This window comes from Balaenoptera musculus, chromosome 8, assembly GCF_009873245.2.
Source record: "Balaenoptera musculus isolate JJ_BM4_2016_0621 chromosome 8, mBalMus1.pri.v3, whole genome shotgun sequence".
NCBI classification, from domain to species: domain Eukaryota; kingdom Metazoa; phylum Chordata; class Mammalia; order Artiodactyla; family Balaenopteridae; genus Balaenoptera; species Balaenoptera musculus.
In genome coordinates this window covers 57071736-57089266 of record NC_045792.1, presented here as the reverse complement: position 1 = coordinate 57089266, position 17531 = coordinate 57071736, and the positions used below count along the sequence as shown (strand labels likewise).

At 51.0% G+C, this 17531-nt stretch overlaps 1 protein-coding gene across 1 annotated transcript; it reads right to left on the bottom strand.

Moving 5' to 3' along the window:
* Positions 1 to 4866: 4866 nt before the first annotated feature.
* Positions 4867 to 17447, bottom strand: UCP3 (uncoupling protein 3). Its single transcript, XM_036859734.1, has 7 exons — positions 17314 to 17447; positions 11663 to 11882; positions 10936 to 11137; positions 10474 to 10674; positions 9230 to 9331; positions 8553 to 8733; positions 4867 to 6060 (listed from the first exon to the last, which is right to left on the bottom strand). The coding sequence occupies exons 2-7, from the start codon at positions 11786 to 11788 to the stop codon at positions 5946 to 5948; spliced, it is 927 nt and encodes a 308-aa protein (XP_036715629.1). The 5' UTR covers positions 11789 to 11882; positions 17314 to 17447; the 3' UTR covers positions 4867 to 5945.
* Between the last annotated feature and the right edge of the window lie 84 nt (positions 17448 to 17531).

The window sequence follows — 17531 nt, the reverse complement described above, 5'->3', positions numbered from 1 at the left end:
AAGACCCAACGCAGCCAAAAATAAATAAATTAATTAATTAAAAAAAAAAGAAAACAGAGACAAATTGGAGCTCATGAAAATTAAAAACTTTTGTGCATCAAAGGATACAATCGACAGAGTAAAAAGACAACCTACAAAAAAAAAAATAAAAAAAAAAAAAAAAAAAAAAAAAGACAACCTACAGAATGGTAGAAAATATTTGCAAATCACATATCTCATAAGAGGTTAATATCCAGAATATATAGAGGACTACTAAAACTCAAAAACAACAACAAAAACCCAATTCAAAGTTGGGCAAAGGACTTGAATCGACATTTCTCCAAGGAAGATATACAGATGGCCAATAAGCAAATGAAAAGATGCTCAATATCACTAATCATCAGGGAAATGCAAATCAAAACCACGAGATACCACTTCACACTCATTAGGATGGTTATTATTTTTTAAAATGGAAAATAAGTGTTGGTGAGGATGTGGAGAAATTGGAACACTGTGCACTCTTGGTGGGAATGTAGAGTGGTACAGCTGCCATGGAAAACAGTATGGCAGTCCCTCAAAAATAGAAAAACAGAATGATCCAGCAATTGATCCAGCAATTCCACTTCTGGGTATACACCCAAAATAATGGAAAGCAGGGTCTTGGAGAGATATTTGTACACCGATGTTCATAGCAGCATTATTCACAATAGCCAAAAGGTAAACACAACCTAAGTATATCCATTGATGGAAGAATGGATAAGCAAAATGTGGCATACAGATATATATATATAAAATGGAATATTTTTCATCCTTTTAAAAGAAGGAAATTCTGACACATGCTATATGATGAACCTTGAGGACATTATGCTAAGTGAAATAAGCCAGTCGCAAAAAGATAAATTCTATATGATTCCACTTATATGAGGTACCTAGAACAGTAAAATTGAGAGACAAAATGTATAATGGTGGTTGCCAGGGGCTTCCTGGGAGAGGGAAATGGGGAGTTATTGTTTCATGGGTATGGAATTTCGGTTTTGCAAGATGAAACGAGTTCTCGGGTTGGATGATTGCACGACATTATAAATGAACTTAATGTCACTGAACACATAAAAATAGTTAAGATGGTAAATTTTATGTTATGTGACTTTTATTACAATTTTTAAAAATTAAAACATTCATTCATTCACTCATTAAGTTTGCAATATTCCAGGCACTCTACTAAGGGCGAGGGATACAGATGTAAACAATACCCTGTTCATGCCTGCAAGGAACTTATAGGCTAGTGTGACCATCAGACAGGTGGGCACAGTGTGACCAGGGTTGTGGGAGCCTGTCGGAGGGGCACCTTAGTCCCCTATGTATGTCAGACCCAGCATATGTTTAACAAATAACAGAAGTCGGCAAAGCAATAAATGCTACAAGATCTGTGCCTTTGATTCATTATCAGAAAACTCTCTCCTAGGCAGAGCTGGAGATGGTGAGTCTGCTACTACCCAAGTGGTTTGGTTCAGAGGCCAAAAAATGATTTGCTGGGACTATTACTGAGGGTATTTCTAAGTTACTTAGAACATGTGAGCACTGTCCTTTTTTCTCACTACTCCTTCCAGATGGAATCTTCTATTGATTTTATTACTATTCTATTCACTCAACTCCCACTTCCAATACTCTTGTCTGGGTTATGACAACAGCTTCATCTTCCTATGACCAGAGTCCACTCCACTGATTCATTCTCTGCACTGCAGTCAGTCATCCCTATTTAAAACACTTCAGTGGCTCCACATTACCCTCAGAATACTCCAGACTCCTTAATGTGGTGTCTTAGCTCAGGCTGCCATAACAATATATCACAGACCTGGTGGCTTTAGCAACAGGAGTTTATTTCTCATTAAGGTCTGGAAGCTGGGAAATAAGATCAAGGTGCCCATCCATTAGGTACCCTGGTGGGGGCCTTCTTCCTGACATGCAGACAGCCTTCTCACTGTGTCCTCACACGGTGGAGAGAGAGCACTCTGGTCTTTCTTCCTCTTCTTATAAGGACGCTAATCCCATCATGGGGGTGCTACCCTCATGACCTCATCTAAACCTAATTACCTCTCAAAGGCCCACACTCCAAATACCATCACATTGGGTGTTGGGGCTTCAACATATGAATTTTGGGGGCACAAATATTCAGTCCATAGTATGTGGCTTCTCCAGCCTTTCAGGGCCCCTGTTTTCCTCTTTATCCCCATCTCTCTCACTGCTTCCCTTTAGTCTGCAACCTAGCCATGCTGATAGCTGGCAATACTTGAATGCCCCTTGTTCTTGCTTCTTTCTAGGCCTTTGTACAAGCCATTCCCTCTACCTAGAATGACTTTCCCCTCTTTTGCTAGGATAACTCCTATTTGTCCTTTAGGTGTCCTCTGCAAAGAAGCTTCCTGGGCCCCAAACCAGGTCAGGTGTCCTTCATCTGGGTTTCTGCTCTCGAGTGCCTTGTGCATTTCCATACAGTGGCTCTCATCACACTATATCGTTGTCTCTCCTGCCCCACCATCCACCACCCCAGTGAACTCCCTGAAGGCAGGACGGGCCTCGTTCACCTCAGCACCTTGTACAATGTGTGGCTAACGATGTATGCACAATGAATACTTTGGTTTGTATAGCGCTCTGTAGTTTTCAGAGTGTCCCGACACAAATTAACTCATCTATAGAGGTATAATTATATTTCCTTACTTAACATTCATTCCTCCTGAATAAAATATTCCTTTAAAAATATTACTTTTACTAACAAGATTTCTGTGAAGTCAGTAATCCACTATGTCACCAATGTGACTGAGTCAGGGGTCAAACTATCTCATTTTTCCTGATATAGTAGAAGAGTTTGTGAAAAAGCAGATTTCTTTCTATAACCCAGCGGGACCCTATGGGGCCTTCCTGGGACAGACCCCTCTCCTATAGTCTCTGCTTTAGCTCCTCTGTGAAGTACCTAGATAATCGTATCTGATGCACATTTCCTGAGTAGTTTTACAGTTGTTAAAACTCCCACCAAATGGAAGAAATTAACTACTTGATGATGATGAGCCCATAGTCCCCAGACCTACTGGCGCCTAAGGATTGATAATGTTACCCCTGTGACATCGTCCTGTTACCTCACCATCAACCAATCAGAGAATTGTGCACAAGCTGTTCACAGACCCTGGGATGCCCCTCTCTCACTTTGCCTTTAAAAATGCTTTGCTGGGACTTCCCTGGTGGTCTAGTGGGTAAGACTCTGTGCTTCCACTGCAGGGGGCACTGGTTCAATACCTGGTGGTGGGGGGGGGGACTTCCCTAGTGGTCCCTGGTGGTTAAGAGTCCGCCTTCTAATGCAGGGGATGCGGGTTCGATCCTTGGTCGGGGAACTAAGATCCCACATGCCACAGGGAAACTAAGCCCGCGTGCTGCAGCTAGAGAGCCCATGCACTGCAACTACCGAGCCTGTGTGCCACAACTAAAGACAAGCCCGTGCACCACAACTAGAGAGAAGCCTGTGTGCTGCGACGAAAGATCCAGCGTGTCACAACTAAGACTCTACCCAGCCAAAAACAAACAAAACAAAACAAAAACCATTAGGGAGTATCGCATGTTTTGAGTACTAGCTTTCCTGAACTCCTTGCTTGGTGCCCTGCAATAAGTGCTATACTTTCCTTCACCACAACCCAGTGTCAGTAGATCAGCTTTACTGTGTGTGGGCGAGAGGATTCAAGTTTGGTTCAGTAACATTTTGAATGACTTGATGGAGGTAGGTGTCTGTGAGGGTGCAGTGAGGGAATGGGTATTGGCCTCAGCTGGTGATCTGACCTCAGGAGTTTGCATCCCTGGCTTCCTGGTGGCAGAAATTGGGAGGCAGGACTAGGAAGGGAATGCCTGTGGCTTGGAGGAAGCTCTTAGTTCTTAGAATCACAGAACTTTAGTCTTAGGTCATTTGGTTCAACCTCTGCCTTTAAGAAGTGGGGAAAGAGATCTAGTATTTTGCCCAGAAAAACCTCAGAAGACCTCCCACCAATCTTGTTTTCCCTCTCCCAAAAGCCTGAAGTTGGAGGTCACTAAGCTTCTGATCTCAATCAAAATATCTCTCGGAAGCATTTATCCCCTCTCTTTCAGCAGCATCATCTGAATAGTATACTCTGGATAGATGATGGGTTAATATTGCTACATAGAAACTCATGGAAGGCATAGTGCTTGGCCTCTAGGAACTTACAAATCAAGACCAAGTGTTTAAAAATGATTTGCACATGCCGTCAAGTCAAAAGAAAGTTTTAAATATAGCTTTTATTTGAAAGCTGAACCAGACATTAAATCAAAATAATTTTTATTTTTTTGCTTTTGCTTGGACTTTCCACTTCGTATATGTAGATGCTCTAAAATTATGATTTAGACTTAGGAAAGTGCTGATTTTGGAAAGTAGATGTTCGTTTTTCTCCAGGGTGCAGAGGAGTCAGAGTAGGGAAGGAAGGATGACATCACTGAGCACCTCCTGCAAAGTGAGGATTGTCATTCCCACTTCTCTGTAGGACTCTGAGGTGCAAGGATTCCCCATGGTTAGGTTGCTAATAGTTGTGTGTGTGTGTGGTTTGAACCCAGTTCTGTCATCAGAGCCACACAGGCTGCTAAGAAGCAGAAAGTCTGGCATTCTGGGTCCCAGTTATCAATGTGAGATACGGCCAGTTAAGTTCAGAAGGAGGTTATCTGGTTCAAGCCTGCCTTTTACAGATGGAGGAGCCGAACCCCTAAACGACAGAGCAACCAGCCTGCAGAAGGGCAGAAGGCAGTGTATGTGTGTGGGCCAGGTGTGGCCCAGCGCTGACACAGGAAGCCTGAAGTGAGAAAGGGTGATTCCATCCAAGAAAGAGAAGGCAGAAAAGTGGCTATTCTCATTCCCACACTCAAGGTGTGAATTCCTTTATTGAGTCATAGTAATTTTCCAAAAATTCTGAGTCCTGGTACTTTAGGCTCTCAGCCCAGTATTTATCTCTTTGTCCCAAAACTCCACACCCTTCAAGGTGCCTCACAGTCCAGCAGGGAGTGGGGGGCTCCCGCAGCTGCACATCATTCTCTGTCACCCCTGGCCCCCGAACCCCTGGTTCCTTTGGTCTCACCTCTAGACCACTGTGACTTTCAAAAACTTCTTCCCTGGCACTTCCTCACTGACTGACAAAATCTTTCCCAAGGCATGGTCCTTATATTTACATTTGTACAGAGCTTTTGCTTTTATAATGTACTTTCTTGCCCAGCTTCTCACTTGATCCTCATAAACACCCCAAGTGAGGTAGGAGGAAAGGGATTATTACTCTCATTTTACAGGAAAGAAGACTGAGGCTGCCCTCTTGATTCTCCAGTGTCATCAGCAAACATTTATGGGTCTAAGCCTCACACTGGCTCAGCAGTGCTCCTTTGACACAGGTTCTAGGTTTTCTCCTTTTCTTCTCACGTTTCCTGGAATCCCAGTGGGTTTTACACAGCAGGCACGCTACAAATATAGCTGATGATCCATGGCTAACCGAAGGCTGCAGTCAAAAGCTTTGTGTTGCTTTGGCAGTGCCCCTCTAGACTCCTTAGCTGATTTCCAAGTGAATCGCATGCCACTCCTGTCCCTTTCCTGTTTATAATTCATCGTCTAATCAGATTTTTCAGGGGACGTAAGTTTGCAAACTTCCGTTTTATCCAAATGGATCTGTTTTTCCTTGCCTAAATGTTAGGCATCCAACCTGATGGGTTTCACAAATTAATGTAATTTATTTTCCATTTTGTCAGTGCAAAACAAAGGTATTCTTAAGACAAAGCACTGAAGACCACAGTCCTTCCTCCTCTTCTATTTCTTGAGTCAGCAGCAAGTAAACAGTTTTGTAAACACGTGTGGGTCTACGTCCTTGTGTGTGTGGACCCGCTGCTTTATTCCATCCTTAACTGGTTTTGTCCTAGTTAAGTACCAAGTGGCCTTGTCTTAGTCAAAACGGAGATTCCCGTAGCATCTGGACTTTCATCAAGGCCCGTTTCAGTTGCTCGTAGGTGACGAACATCACCACATTCCAGGCTCCCAGACGCAAAAAGGAGGGTGTAAATCTGATGAGAGAAACAACCACATGGTCAGGTGGGTGGACTTGAGTCCCGCATGGATCTATGTGCTCCCCCCTCGGCGCTGGTGCCACAGGACCAGCCTTCTGTTCGTCACGAGCATTTTCTGAGATTGTTCAGTCATTTTCTTCTCTGCTGAAGGAATTTAGGCAGAAGCTGGAGTTGGGAAAGGAAAGAAGACTAACATTTTGAGCCGTGTTACTGTGTCAGGCAGTTAATTCTCACAGTTCTATCAGGTAGCTATGATTGTTGCCAGGTTTTTCTCTTCAGAAACCGAGGTTAAGTAGCTCAGTTAAAACCACCTGACTCCACTCTGCTGCTGGGTGTTTCTGGGCTCATTTACAAGCTGAGTGGCCACCCCTGCGGAGACCCTGGCCTCCAGCTGGAGGCCCCCCAGGGCGAAAACAACGTGACACCAAATTTAGCTACTCTGCGGAGAGCCTGCCAGTGCTGCGGCAGGTAGCACTGCCGGGCGAGAGCCTCCCCTCGGCTGTGCTTCGCAGACTCGGGGAGTGGCCCGGCCCCCGCTCTTCTTCAGCCTCTCTCTCTGCTAATCCCCTCCTGGTCCTCAGCTCCTGCCAGACGCTTCCTCCCACAGCTTTGCCCATGTTGCTCCTTCTGCTTGGAATATCTCCTTCTCTCCTTGCCGGGCTGTTTGCTCTTGGCTCCGTGGGACTCAGCTTGGGCACCAGAACCTCCCACCAAGGCCTCTCCTGAACCCTCAGCCTGGGCCCCTCACAGGGCGTATAGCACGGGGACAACGAATGTGCACTCTGGCGTTAGACCTGGATTCACATCCTAGCTGGACCAGCTTCTTGAACTTAATCTTTCTCAGCCTCGGCTTACTTACTTGTAACATGAGGACAACACCACCTACCGCAAAGAGTTGTCGAGAGGATTAAATGAGTTAAGGTACAGCACATAGCACCAGGCTCGGTATTAGTAAATCCTCAATAAATGTCCCTTACTGGTTGGCTGCTCTTCAAAGGAAGCACAGCACAGGGCCCAGCACCCGCAAGATGCTCAGCGAATGTTTGCCAAGTGAAAGTACAAACCGAGACAAGTGGCCACAGCTGAAGAGTGAAATGCTGGAGGCACTTACGGGCAAAGAACTGTCAGCTGGAACTCAGTTTTGTGACGTCATCCCAGGGTCGAGAACGTGGTTGCTTGTTGGGCCCAATCTAACGCTGGGCGCCAGAAGACTATCTTCAGTGGTGGAGGTAAGAGGGCCAAGCAAAGAGCTTAGTGTGGGACGGACAATGTGGGTGGTATCTGATGGTCAGGGTTTGAGCCGTGGCTCTGCCGTTCAAACTTTGTGAGCTGGGACAAGTTCCATGACCTTTCTGAGTCTCAGTCTCTTCCCCAGTAAATGTGGAGAACACGGCCCAGTTCATGGGGGTGAGATAATATTTGTGAAGTGCTTAGCAAAAGGCCTCATACTTAGGGACTTAGCAGTCATGATGATTGTTGATAACTACACTATAGAGTGCTGCCTTGGTGCTGGGGACTCTGGGATGTGGAAGATGTATACAGTTGACCCTTGAACAACACAGGTTTGAACCGTGAGGGTCCACTTACACACAGATCTTTTTTCAATATTAAATACTACAGTACTGTATGATCTGCAGTTGGTTGGATCCGTGGTTGGTTGAATCTGTGGATGTGGAACCAGGGATATGGAGGAACCATGGCAACGGAGGAACCTCATGTATGGAGGGCTGACTATAAATTGTCCACGTATTTTCAACTGTATGGGGTCCATGCCCCTAACCCTCTCATTGTTCAAGGGTCAACTGTATAAGCCACAGTCCTTGGCTGCAAGGAGCCTGCACTCTAGCATGGGGGATAATTTAAACTTTCAAATGCTATAATATTGATACAACGTAGGAAGTGGTAGATCCCATAAAAATGGTGTGGAGGAAGTATCGCTGAATTTCACAGAGGGAGAAAATTTACACCTGAGAGTGTTAGGGAGGAGGTGGCATTTGAACTAGTCTTGAAGGACAGCTAAGATGTAGAGCATGTGGATGGCGCAGGAAAGACATTGCATGCAGAGGGAACAGTAAATGCCAAGGCAGAGAAGCAGGAAAACATGAAGCACATTGGGCACTTGGGCTGCTGACTGTGGTGATCCACAGTGATGGCAGTGGGTCAGGGAAAAGTCTCAGGATTACCAACCACCTTTCCCTCCTCCTCCCCTGCCCAGGACGTTTGGGGATGGCACTTTGACCTATGCCTAGACACCTTTCTTTCGGATAAGCCTCCCTGACTCTCCAAATCAGATCTGGTCCACTCTTTCTAAAAATCATTTCCGTAGGTCTTTATACTTGTCCTTTGCGGCATTTACACCTGTGCTGTTCACCAGTGTGTTTCCAGGTGGACCCATGGTAGACACAATCCACATGGGGCGAAGGAAGGGAGGTGGGGAGGGAGGCCTGCTTCTCTAAAAGGGAGTACTGGCAGCAGGAGGGGAGGCTCACCCTTTATAGAAGGCTGTGGGGCCCTCCTGGGTCACCATCTTCAGCATACAGTCGAAGGGGCTGCGGTAGTGGCCTGGGGGTGAGTTCATATACCGGGTCTTCACCACATCCACTGGGGAGGCCACCACTGTGGCACAGAAGCCAGCTCCAAAGGCAGAGATGAAGTGGCAGGGGAAGTTGTCTGTCGCAGGTTAGGGAAGAGCAAATATTGGGCTGTGAGATGAGGAGTGCCCTTGCTTTCTGTTTCATATGTGTCCATTGTTTGTCCCTCATGAAACTGTGAACTCCCTGAGTGTAAGGATAGTGTTTTCCAAATCTCTCACAGTGCCCAGGGCGGACCTCTTGGTAAGGACATGTAAAACAGAACTGGGCTGTCCCAGAGTTGGAAGGTAATCCAGTCCAACCACCTAGTTGGAGGAAACTGTACTCAGAGAAGGAGACCCTTGCTTAAAGGTGCATGGGGAGAGGTGGCACGGGGCTGGAAGCCAGGTCTCTGGCCTCCTGTCCGGGGTTCTTTCCTACTCCTCATAATGATGTACTGGGCACTTTTTGCTGGGCACTGCACCTCCCTCTACTCTTTCTAAAGCCCAGTTGCCTGTGGGTGGTGCCCACTCTCTGGAGTCCCGGGTTCCCTCTCTGCTATGGGAGGGCCGTCTGCCTGGAGCCCAGGGCCTCACCGGTGAGCAGGTGGTAGTCTAGCAGCTTCTCCTTGATGACGTCGTAGGTCACCATCTCAGCACAGTTGATGATGGCATTCCTCGTGATGTTGGGCAGAGTTCCTGTCAGGGAGGGGGTGGGGCTGATGAGTGGGGAAGAGGAGAAGTGGACCCCCTGGCTGCAAGGCCACAGGGCCCAGGTGGGGGGACATGGTGCCCCATTCCAGAGGTCTCAGAGGAGCCCACCTCAGGTGGGCAGATTCCATACTTTCCTTTCTGATGTTTAAAAACTCTCAGGTTATCCGTGTCCATCTTAGAGACAAAAAACAGAGAGGCCCTCTTGTGTTTGTTTGGGCCACATTTCAGAGGATAATCTGCAATATCTATCAAAATTAAAATATGCCTTCCTGAGACCTGGCTAGAGCCAGAAAAGGAAGCCTTTCTTTGGGAGAGGGAGGCTGGGCTCTTGGAACAGTGACAGGATGTAGCCCTGGCAGGGCCCTTGGAGAGCGTCAAGACCACCTCCTGGTTTCACAGATGAGGGCCAGGCTCCAGGAAGGCACACAGCAAGTGAGGCTGTGACCCAGGTGTCCTGCCTTTAACCTTCACTGGGTCACTGTTTCCTCTGCAAGATTCACGTGAGCCCCGGCCGCACGTGGGAGAGACAACAGCATTTGTCAAGGTGGCCACCACTCAGACACGTAGGGAACCCTAAAGCCTTGTTCCCAAGGAAGCCCCCTCCTCATGGCTGCTTCCCCCAGTGGCCTGTGTTTCTTCTCCATGCCCTGCAGTCACCCTCATAGGCCTTTGCTGGGGAGGCCCTTCCCTCCCTCTCTGCACACCGGGAGCCGGCTGAGCCTTTGAGGCCCAGATTGTGCGTCACCTCCCCCTGCCCCAACCCCCAGCCCACATGGCCTCTCCCGCCTCCGGCCCTGCCCCTCCACGTGAACCCAGCATATCCTGCCCTGTGGAATGGCTGCTCCTTGACATGTCCCCTCTCCTCTGTGTGACTGTGAGAACCACGAGGATGTCTTCTATTCATTTCTCTCTCCCTCACAGTCCTGTGCGTGGTGAAGAGTTGGCAAACTGAACTGAATTTGGGGCAGGGTGGCGGGTCAGCTGGGATGTTGCAATGGTTGGGATGTTCCTTTAGAGTCGCTGGAATACACGTGCTGGGAGCTCCCCCCCTTGCCCAGTTCCCTGCTCCAGCCCTAGGGTAGGGAAATCACTGCCCAAGACCCCCTGAACCTGGAGTCCAGACCTACCTTTCCACAGGCCCCGAACCCCTTCCTCCCTGGCGATGGTCCTGTAGGCATCCATTGTCCCGCTGTACTTCCTATTGCTCCCGGGCCCAGCTTGCACGCTGGCCTGAAATCGGATCTTCACTACATCCGTGGGCTGGGCACAGGTCACTGCCATGGCCCCGGTGGTGCAGCCCGCCAAAATCCGGGTAGTGATGCTGGAGTCTGGAGGGGAGGAGAGTGAGTGGGCCAGTGTTCCGCCACCCAGCACCTCTCTGGGCCTGATGCTGATCTCTGGGGGCTTCCCCTGCTCGATGCCTTCCTCTCTTGGGCCAAGGTTCCAGAGCCTCCTTAACGGAGGCTCAGAGTCTCCTCATGGGCATGTTACCAACTTCTCACGCCCCAGCTCTGCCTCTGAGTCTGCACTGCCCTGGTCTTCTGACCCACAGCCTAGATTCTGCTTCCGCCCACCCCCTCGGCACTCACGGTCCGATCCCTTGGGGGTGTAGAACTGCTTGACGGAGTCGTAGAGGCCGATGCGGACGGAGGCGAAGCTCATCTGGCGCTGCAGGCCGGCGACCAGGCCTTTGTAGGGGCTGCGGGGGCCCTCGGTGCGCACCATGGTCAGGATGGTGCCCAGCACCCCGCGGTACTGCGCGCTCCGGGCCGCCTGGTTCTCCCCCTGGATCTGAGGGACACCCCACAGCGGTGTGAGGAGCTGGGTGGGGGGTGGATGGGGCTGTGTGCAGGGGGGCCTGCTTGGGGCTGGACCTCGGAACAAGCATGATCACAGCGTCACATCCCAGTAAAAGTGACAGTTTTGCATAGCAGTTTCCAGCCCACAAACTGTTGTACACAGTGTGGTGTTGGATCCTCAGGGAAAACAGAGGGTGGTTTGTTTTTCTTGGCACAAGTTGTCAGTGGCTTGCCCAAGCTCACCCAGTAATTCCTTACTTCTATTCTCACTTTTTGGCTTACAAAGCAGGGCAAGGCCATGAAGGGCCCTGGCACGTCCTGCCAAGGAATTAAGATCTTTTGGTCTTGGGTGATGGCGATGGGGAGGTGGCGAGGCAGGGTCGTGGGCAGTGGGGTGAGTGGCCTGCTCAGGGTCCGCTGTGAGGAAGAGCGAGCAGGCAGACACTGCAGGTGCCCCGGTGGAGAACTCAGCCCCTCCGCTGATGGGAATAATGACCCTTGGCCAAAGGGCGCCTACCTGCAGGCGGACCTTGGCCGTGTCCAGTGGGAAGGTGAGGAGGTCAGCAAAGCAGGCCGCTGTGCCTGCCCCCAGGAACTTCACAGCCGTTGTGGGAGGCACCTCTGAAGGCTTCAGTCCAACCATGGTCCCAGGGGCTCTGCCCGGTCCCTCCAGGGCCCAGCGGAGGTCCAAGGAGAGAGGCTGCTGCACAGCCCTGGGCTTCAGTGCATGGAGGAGGCTGCAGGAGACAGGCCAGAGGAGGGGATAGAGCCCATGCCCTCTGGGCCCGTCCCCAGGCCCCCCTCAGCATCAGGAGGGTGTTTATAAGGGAAAAGCCTGTGCGTGGCTGTGCTTAGCTGTGTGGATTTGACTTATACGAACAGGTCACTTTCCTCCCTTATCTCTTGCCATCCTCACCCTGCCCCCTCTCCCTTCCCGGTTGGAGGTGGGTCTTCACTGTATAAAGGCTCAGGCAGGGACAGGCAACCCCCCAACCCCGTTCTCCTTCCCCAGCCTCAGGCTGCTTCCTGGGGAAAGGCCTGCTCCCTGAGGTGTATGGAGAGAGAGCCTGCCAAGTCTCATCACTTTAGGCCCTGCCGTCCCAAATCAACAAAATAAATGTGCCTCGTGGCTCAGTTAAACTGCTAGCCATCTTGGATGCGGGGTTGTAGTTGTTGTTTCCTCCAAGCCTGCCTGAATGTACTCTTCTTTACTTAAAACAAACACAGTCCTTCTCAGCCTGTGATTGCTTCTCTGTCACTAAAGACATTTAGCCTGTGACTAGAGATGTTTCCTCCCGACACTGTAGGACTCCCGGGCTGGTGTTCTGCTGTGGAGGGACAGGGTAGGGGGGGCGGTGACTGACCCTGGGCCCCTCTGCTGCTCGGCCTCCCCAGGGCTCTGAGGGGGACTGTGCCCCCTCCCTGCCCCCAGGTGTGCACTTGTGCCTGCACCCATCTTACTGCTGGTGGACCAGGGGCATGTGTACATGAGGGTCCTGGTTTAGCCTTGGTTACCTTGGGAAGCTGGCACAGGCCTTTGGTGCTGATGCCATCTCTTAGCAGTTCATACCCATGGGCACCCCAACTCACACACTCGGCGCCCCCCAGTGTGCTGGGATCCTGGACCCTTCAGCATTGTCACCCCTGGAGCCAGGGCCAGTCCCACAGAGTTAACTGTTAAGTGGGCAGAGTGTGTGCCCCCTTCTCTACAGTAATGGAAAAACTCTGGTCCTGTGGTGAGGAAACCTGAGTTCCTGCCCTGTCTTCATGGCTTACTAATGGGTGAGGGACATTAGATACATTATTTAACCTCTCTTGGGTAAATGGGAATGATATATTACCTATTCACCCGTGGTGAAATGGATTCCAAAAGATAGGGGTGACCACTTGAGGCTTCTTTCAGGACTGTGGTCTACAACTCTGGTTCTCCCTGTCCTGTCTCTTCAACCCACATGGCTCCCTGGACTCTTATGCTTGCTGTCGCCTTTCCCTAGAAAAGTCTGTTCTTAAGAAGGAGGTGATGTTTCTAATTCATGCTAAGGTGTAAGTGACTATCTTAATGATCAGCTATTTCTTGACCACTATGGCAGGTACTAGGGAAGGAAAGATATGGAATGAATCATGTTTGGCCCTTGCCCCCAAGGAGCTTACATTCAGGAACACAGATAGGTGTAGAATTATCCAAAGGGAACGAAGGAGGTGAGATGGAGGATGGGTTGAGATGGGAGCTCACCAGCCACTGCATCCCAGTCTGGAAGCCTGGGTCATAGTGTGGAGGGACAACTTTTGAATACTGCCCCGGGGAAGGAGGTGCTTTTATTTTGATCTCTCCCAGCATGAAATTGCACTTAACATTTTACTTTTATTTTTAAAACTTTTAAAATTGAGATATAGCTTACATATAAGGATTGTATGCATTTTGACGGTTACTGAGTCATAGAGGGAATTGTGCACCAATTCTGGAATGTTAGGCCTGGATAGCAAATGCAGGAGGAGATTTTCTGGATGGGGACCTAACCTAGTGTCCAAGCATAATTCAGATCATGTCACTCCCCTGTTTTAAAGCTCTCCAACCGCCCTCGCCCCGCCTAGTTATTCAGAACAAAGTCCAAAGTCCTTGTCGTGGCCTATGGACCTCCCTAAGACCCAGCTCATGCTAAGTTATGTGCTTGGCGCTCCAGGAAATCTGGAGATGAGTAAAAACAGTCTGTGTGACCTGCCCATGGGGAGCTCTCAAGGAGTCTTGTGGGGGCATTAGACACACCCACACATAACTGCAGTGCAAGATGGGCTGGATCAATGTTGGAAGGAAGGAACCATCAGGAAAGGACCCAAAGGAGGGAGAAACCCTCTCTCTTGTTTGTGAGGTGGAATTAGGACAGTTTCATGGTGGGGGGTGGGAGGAGGGCCTTGAAAGGTGGGCAGAATTCCAGCAGCTGGAGAAGTGGGAGGGGGGTTCCAGGTGCAGGGAAGGGCGTGCGCTTGTGCGAGAGTCCAGGGCACCGCTTAGGGTAGGAGGAGGGAATGGCTGTGGGGCGTGAGGCTCTTGCAGTGGAGCTTTACACGCAATCTCACTGAATTCTCACAGCTTTCCTGAGAGGTAGCTTCCCCCTCCTCTCCCTGCGTTTGGATGAGCAAATGGAGGCTCAGAGGTGTTGGCTTGCTCAGTGTTACCAGCCACCAGTGTCAGAGCCTGGTTCACTCTGCTCTACTGGGCTTGAAACAGCCCTGGAAAGAGGCCAGGACAGCATTTAAATCCATTTAACAGGTGAGAAAAGAGAGGCTTAAGATGGAAAGAGACTTCCTCAAATTCACAGAACTCCAGCCAGGTTCTTGTGGTGGCAATAAGGCCCCCTTCACCGTTCCTTCCACTCAGGGGCCCCAGTGGATGTGGTAGGGTGGATATCCACCGTCTTGCTTTTTTGTTGAGGGCATTCAAAGCCCTTTAAATTACATGCAAAACCCCTCTCTGGGGAATTAAGTGCTAAGCACATAGAACAAGAGCTTGGCGAGGAGGGCTGGGTGGGTGGGCACCGGTGTCCAGCTTGGCAGAGGGAGAAAATGTGCCCAGAGAGGCTGAGACTGGTGCACGGCACGCAGTCAGGCCTCAGGCTCCCTCTGCAATGCTCCTCCCACAGCCCGTCTGCCTGCCTTTCTGTGCTGCCTCCCTGAGAAGGTCCAAGGAGGATCTGGCCCCTTGGGAGGTTGGCGTGGAGCTGAGCCTGGCTGAGGGGACAGCACTGCAGGTGTGCGGGGGGGACACTGTCCTCCTTCCCCTTGGCCTGCAGAAGCCCAGCAGCTGCCAGGCAGGCTCAGTCCCGGCAGGGAGGCTCTGGCTCCTCTGTCTGGGGCTGGAATGAAGGTGCCTGGTTGTGTGTGGGAACAGCTGCCAGTGCCTGCATCCTGTCAGCCTCCCTTCCCTCAAGCCCTGGCCTTTCCCCTCCTCTGACAGGAGCTATGCTGCTGGGCACCTCGGCTTCAGGAATCTGAGGGCCCGACTCTCAGGGCGGGGAGGCCCTTGGGAGTTGTTTTCTCTAGTGTCTCTGGCTGGTTGTACAAGTGTCCCTTTTTCAAAACCTTGGTGGCCACCCAGGCTCTAATAGAAGAGTCCTGCAAGTTAGGTATCTTAATTCCACTTTCAGAGTTAGGAACTGAGGAGCAGAGGTGGGATCCCCCCCAGGGCTGTGTGACTCAGTGCATTCCCTGCCATGGGCCCCTGGCATGGAGTGTTTGCGATGGGCCAGGCCCTGCAGGGAGCACTTTGTGGGCTTTGCCTCATGGGCTGGGTCCGTGTCCCAGGGGGAGCCTGTGTCCTCTGGCCAGAGGGGCTGAACCATCAGGCACGGCTTCCCTTCTGAACCTCCTTTGTCCTCAATTGCCTCTGTCCCACACCTTCTTTAGAATTAGCTCTGTTTTTTTTTTTTTTTTGGCCACGCTGCACGGCATGTGGGATTTTAGTTGCCCAACCAGGGATCGAACCTGTGCCGCCTGCAGTGGAAGCGTGGAGTCTTAACCACTGGACTGCCAGGGAAGTCCCTAGAATTAACTCATTAACTGCAATGGTTTCCTGCCTAGATGTGGGGGGTGGGGTCCCAAAGCAGGGACTGGGGCTACTTATTTTGGTTCTCTGTACAGCCTGGTACAGGGACGGCCCAGGGCCAGAGGGGTCCAGGGAGGACCAGGTGACCAAGGGACCCCACTTGCTGAGGTGGGGAAATGGGCAACAAGATCTGAGATGCCCACAGTGTTCTTTGGTGGAGGGCCTCAAATGCCACAGCTGTACTTAATCTAGCGAGAACAGGGACTGGTTGGTGTCTTCAAGTTGAGAAATGACACCATGAGACCTGTTTGGATCGGGCTGGTGCAGGTGTCAAGGATGGACTGGAAGGGAGCAACTGGAGGCTCAGAGACAAGTGAGGTTGAAGGGATGGTGCAGCAAGAGGTGTTGGAGCCTGAACTTGGTCAAGAGCAGCAGCCAAGGGTGAAGCTGGAGCCTATTCCAGAGGCTGTCCTGAGCCCGCCACGGGAGGTGGAGTGGACGGGCGTGGACTCAGGTGGGGAGGGCTCTAGACTGTCACTGATCAAGTGCGGGCAGGGCAGGGGGGAGGCCACGATGGTGGGCACAGGCAGGGGCCCTGAGGCCAGTGCTCCTTAACCTCCTTCCCCCTTTACTCCAGCCTCCTGAATTGGTACCCAGGGAGCCCTAGCAGCCAGAAGAACTTTCCCACTGGCAAAGGTGAAGCGTAGAGCAGACCCTCCTTCCTGTGCTCTGCTGGGGCACGTGAGGGATGGGGCATTTCAGCCTGCACGCCCAGAGTCGTGGTGCCCCATTAACATCTGCTGAGTGCTTCCTGCACCAGGCACCGTGCTGAGGGCTTTACAGGCATTGACTAATTCAACCCCTTTATAAGGCATACAAGGTAGTTGCTATGATTGTCTGCATAAACAAGGGCCCTGGGGCTTTGAGGGCTTCAGCTAATCATAAGGCTAATGGGATGGAGCTGGGATTAGAGCACAGGTCTGTCTAGCACCTGTTCCTGTTCCACCACCCAGAGTCTCAGACTTCAGGGAGAGCTCAGGATCCCTGAGCTGCTTGTTTACAGAGTGGATTCTTGGCCCTCAGCCCCGGAGATTCAGGTCTGAGCTGGGGCCTGGGAATCTGCATTAGAAACAAGTTCTCCGTGGTGGCTCTGAAGCAGGGATCAGAAGCCCCTTTTCTGAGATACGCTGCCTGACTCCACCCTCCTGGCAAAGCCTCTACTGCATCCCCGCTGAGGAAGCCGTCTGAGCAGAGCTGGGGTGCCCCCCCACTCAGGAGAGGGGGCCTCATGGGGAAAGGGCTTTATGCTCTGGGGGAATCCTGGGGACTCTGGGCCAGACTAAGGAGAAAGCCACCTCTTTATCTATGGGGATTTGCAAAATCACAGCAGAGGCAGCCAGCAGGGCAAGGGGGAAGTGAGTCCTGGGTGAGTGACACAGGAGTTGGGGTGGAGTCCCAGCCCCTCCATAGTGCCCTCATCAGGGCTGCCGTTCCCTCATCTTGACTCCACCTCTACCGGCTCTGTCCTGCTATGGTTAGCGACCCCTGACAGCTCCTGGCTGCTCTCCGTAGGCTGCCGCGAGGGGAGAACATGGAAGAGGAAGGTGGGGTGGAGAGTGGGGTCTTACCTGTGAGTCCAGCCAAAGTGGGGGAAGCATAGGGTCTCTTTAAGGCTCCTTAGGGCTCCATCCCAGGAGGTGGCAGCAGGGACCTGATCACCCCTCTGTCATTTGCTGTCGTCCCTGCAGCCTCTGGCTTGGCACCTGTCTTTATACACTCTGGCTGACCTGAAACCTTATCCTGGAGAAGCTAGTTGACAGCCTGGTCACTTGACCAGAGGCGGCTG